The sequence below is a fragment of the Musca vetustissima genome, unplaced genomic scaffold, assembly GCF_032173495.1.
Source record: "Musca vetustissima isolate MV318-11 ecotype Yass unplaced genomic scaffold, APGP_CSIRO_Mvet_v1 utg310544, whole genome shotgun sequence".
NCBI classification, from domain to species: Eukaryota; Metazoa; Arthropoda; class Insecta; order Diptera; family Muscidae; genus Musca; species Musca vetustissima.
In genome coordinates, this window is record NW_026876161.1 from 1 (window position 1) to 4,439 (window position 4,439).

At 36.0% G+C, this 4,439-nt stretch overlaps 1 protein-coding gene across 1 annotated transcript; it reads right to left on the bottom strand.

The window, feature by feature from the left end:
* Positions 1–1,977: 1,977 nt before the first annotated feature.
* LOC133338636 (uncharacterized) lies at positions 1,978–2,468 on the bottom strand (the record flags this gene model as incomplete). The annotated part of the gene is made up of 2 exons (XM_061546805.1): positions 2,271–2,468; positions 1,978–2,188 (listed from the first exon to the last, which is right to left on the bottom strand). Coding segments are annotated over exons 1-2 (370 nt in total), but the record flags the coding sequence as incomplete, so codon positions are not given.
* Between the last annotated feature and the right edge of the window lie 1,971 nt (positions 2,469–4,439).

The window sequence follows — 4,439 nt, forward strand, 5'->3', positions numbered from 1 at the left end:
AACCGATTTTTCCAAATTTCAATAGGGTTCGTCCTTGGGCCAAATAAGTGTCCTACGCCAAATTTCATCCAAATCGGATCATAAATGCGACCTGTACTTTGTTCACAAAAATACATGGATGGACAGACGGACAGACGGACGGACGGACATGCGTAAATCGACTCAGAAAGTGATTCTATGCATATTCTCAAATAGGGACTTCGGTGCACCATTTACATTAAATCGGTCGAAAATATATATGGGAGCTATAAATAAATCTGAACCGATTTTCAGGAAACTTGACACACATAATTCTATACTTCATTCATTACGCCGTGCCAAATTTCGTGCAAATCGAAAGATATATAGGGACTTTGGTGCACCATTTACCTAAAATCGGACGAAACTATATATGGGAGTATATTTAAATCTGAACCGATTTTTATGAAACACAGCACACATCATTGTAGGCCTAATTCATTACTCGGTGCTAAATTTCGTGCAAATCGAAAGATATATAGGGACTTTGGTGCACCATTTACCTAAAATCGGACGAAACTATATATGGGAACTATATCTAAATCTGAACCGATTTTCATGAAACTCAGCACACATCATTGTAGGACTAATTCATTACGCTGTGCCAAATTTCGTGCAAATCGAAAGATATATAGGGACTTTGGTGCACCATTTACCTAAAATCGGACGAAACTATATATGGGAGTATATTTAAATCTGAACCGATTTTTATGAAACACAGCACACATCATTGTAGGCCTAATTCATTACGCTGTGCCAAAGTTCGCGCAAATCAAAATATATATAGGTTCTTTAATGGAGTATTTGCCTAAAATCGGGCGAAACTATATATGGGAGCTATATTTAAATCTGAGCCGATTTTCATGAAACACAGCACACATCATTGTAGGCCTAATTCATTACGATGTGCCAAAGTTCGTGCAAATCGAAAGATATATAGGGACTTCGGTGCACCATTTACCTTAAATCGGACGAAAATATATATGGGAGCTATATCTAAATCTGAACCGATTTTTTCCCAATTTCAATAGGGTTTGTCCTTGGGCCAAATAAGTGACCTTTCCCAAATTTCATCCAAATCGGATCATAAATGCGACCTGTATTTTGTTCACAAAAATATATGGACGGCAGACGGACAGACAGACATGCGTAAATCGACTCAGAAAGTGATTCTATGCATATTCTCAAAAGGAACCATGTGTCTATCTCGTTTCCTTTTGCCTGTTACAAACATATGCACAAATACATTATACCCTATACCACAGTGTGGTGAAGGGTATAAAAATGTGCCAAAAAGCTATGGGTGCTATCCTGGGGTCTGAGCTAGAAACTGAATGAACACTTGGGTTCTTTTCTCACTGGTTTAATTAAAAGAGTTAAACTTAATAGAAAGGATATGATATTGTGTATGTTTCTGCAAGTCATTTTCATTCGCATCTAATCAACCAAGTTAGATTTTGCAGGTTTTTTCATTAGTTTCGTCTTATTATCCCTTACTTTTTCTACACTTGGTTTCTTGTTTTCACTCATTAAAATTAGCTGTCAATATCGAAGATATAATTTAATATATTGAAACCGGAGTATATTAATAAAAAATCATTGTAAGGCTAAAAATGAAACTCTGCTATTTAAAAATAATAAAAGACCAACTATGAATAGCTGGATTTTTGATCTGACTAGAAAATATGTCACCGACCCTATTAAACTTTATTTTTGTCAAGAGTTTTTTTTATAATAAATAAATCTCACGTGGAATTCGAAACTATAAAGTAAAAAGTTATTGCAATCTCGCATTGTATGGAAACAAACTTTGGTTTGGTAGACAATAATGCTTTCCACGTTTGGTACAATTACTCTGCCAAACAGTCAATCTACGAACTGCACCATGTCAACCTCTATAAGTAATTCCTTAACACATTTCAAGGGAATTTGGTAGAAGCAAAAAAACAAAAGACTTACCAACAATATTTAGATGAATAAAATAACTTCTTGCCGGTTGAGTAGATATCTGACACTCATACGTTCCGGCATCCCGTTTTTGTACCCATTTGATTTGTAACGTCCAATCACCAATTTCACTAAAATGTAACGCTTGAAAGCGTAAATCTGATGTGTAGGTGTATGTGCCAACGGTGAGAATGTGTGAGTCACGATGTCGTATCCATGAAACCTGAAAATGGTATATATAATTCATTTCGTCTGTCTTTTCAGTAAAAGTTTAAATAAATTATTATGATTTAAAAATAACTTACAGTTTTATTTCCCAAATTAATAACACGACAATTCAAAAAGGCAGTCTTTCCCATTAAAGCAGTAACATTACGTGGTGTCGTGGGATCTACATATGGTTCTATCCAAGGTGGTGGTGTATATGTTGGTAATGTTGTTCTATATGTTGTTTCATCATACATTTGTATTGCATTAAATGAAAGTGTGACGTCAGCATTACATCGCTCTGGAAATAAAAATAATTCATCGAAATCAGAATATGTTATTATTGTTGTATAAGGGTAGAATAGAATGGTAATTTTAAATTCCTTAAAGAAATAAGAGATCATACACAACTACCCTAAACAACTACCACGAAACTCTAACTTTCTGCTGATGTTTATTCCGAGCCTGGGCAATATTTCTTGTGTTGCGATGTTCGGCTTATAATTGTGGCCTATAGATCGACTCGTAAAGACAAAAAAAAAATGTTTTTGGTCCACTTCATCCCCGAAAATTACAGGCGTTGTCCTGTAATCATGAAATATCATGAAATATTTCAAGGCGATCAGCGCTATATTTCCGCCCTCCAGTGTGGTAATGATTTACTAAATAATATCTGAATACGTAAGCACTTACAACTTTTGTAATTTTTCACACAAAATCAGGGTCCATTTGACCCGCTAAATATTGGCCGATCTTTATCAAAACAGGCATGCTTATTCTTTGGTCCAATCCCCTTCTCCTTGTAAAAATTCGAGATGTTTGGGCCATAATTGGGGCCTCTAGAGCGATCAGACAAAAATAAAGTTGTTGATCCATTTCAACCCCTAAATATTAACCGATCTTTCCCAAAACCAATAGGGGTCTTCATTGGCTAGAACCCATCCTACATGCAAAATTTCGAGAAGATTGGTCCACATCTGTGGCCTGTATCGTTTTTACAAATTATAATGGACGAACGGACGCACGGACGGACACACATGTCTAGATCGACTCAGCTAGTCGAGATATGACGATCGGTATACTTAAAGTTGGGTCTAGGACCAATATTTCGCGGCGTTGCAAACTCTTGGGGCTGCACAAAGCTATAATACCCTGACAACATAGTTGTGTAGGATATAACCAGTAAGGAAAGTAGTAAAGTCGGACGGGGCCGACTATATGATACCCTTCACCACTTTGGGTATATTCAAAAGATGAATCCTAACAGACGTCGCATTTTTAAAGGATCAGTAAAACGAAATCGGATCCATAAACAAGTCATTCTGCAACCGATACTAAATTTTTCATATGGTCAGATATAGAAGCTATATCTAAATCTGAATCGATTTCAGGAAACTTAACACACATCATTATAGACCTAATTCAATACGCAGTGCCAAATTTCGTGCAAATCGAAAGATATATAGGGACTTTGGTGGACCATTTACATTAAATCGGACGAAAATATATATGGGAGCTATATTTAAACTGACCCGATTTTCAAGAAACTTTGCACACATAATTCTAGACCTAGTTCATTACGCTGTGCCAAATTTCGTGCATATCAAAAGATATATAGGGACTTAAGTGCACCACCGGACGAAAATATATATGGGAGCTATATCTAAATTTGAACCGATTTCCACGAAATTTGGCAGACATAATTCTAGACCTTATTCATTACGCTGTGCCAAATTTCGTGCAAATCAAAAGATTTCCAGAGACTTTAGTGGACTATTTACATAAAATCGGGCGAAGCTATATATGGGACCTATATCTAAATCTGAACCGATTTTGACGTAACTTCTCAGACATAATTCTAGACCTTATTCATTACGCTGTGCCAAATTTCGTGCAAATCAAAAGATTTCCAGGGACTTGATTGGACTATTTACCTAAAATCGAGCGAAGCTATATATGGGAGCTATATCTAAATCTGAACCGATTTTCACGAAATTTTGCACACATCATTCTATACCTTATTAATTACGCTGTGCAAAATTTCGTGCAAATCGAAATATATATAGGGACTTTTGTTCGTCATTTTCCTTAAATCGGACAAAAATATATATGATAGCTATATCTAAATCTGAACCGATTTTTCCCAATTTCAATAGGGTTCTTCCTTGGGCCAAAAAAATGAGCTGCGCCAAATTTCATCCAAATCGGATAATAAATGCGACCTGTACTTTGTTTACAATTTAACATGGGCAGACAGACGGACGGAC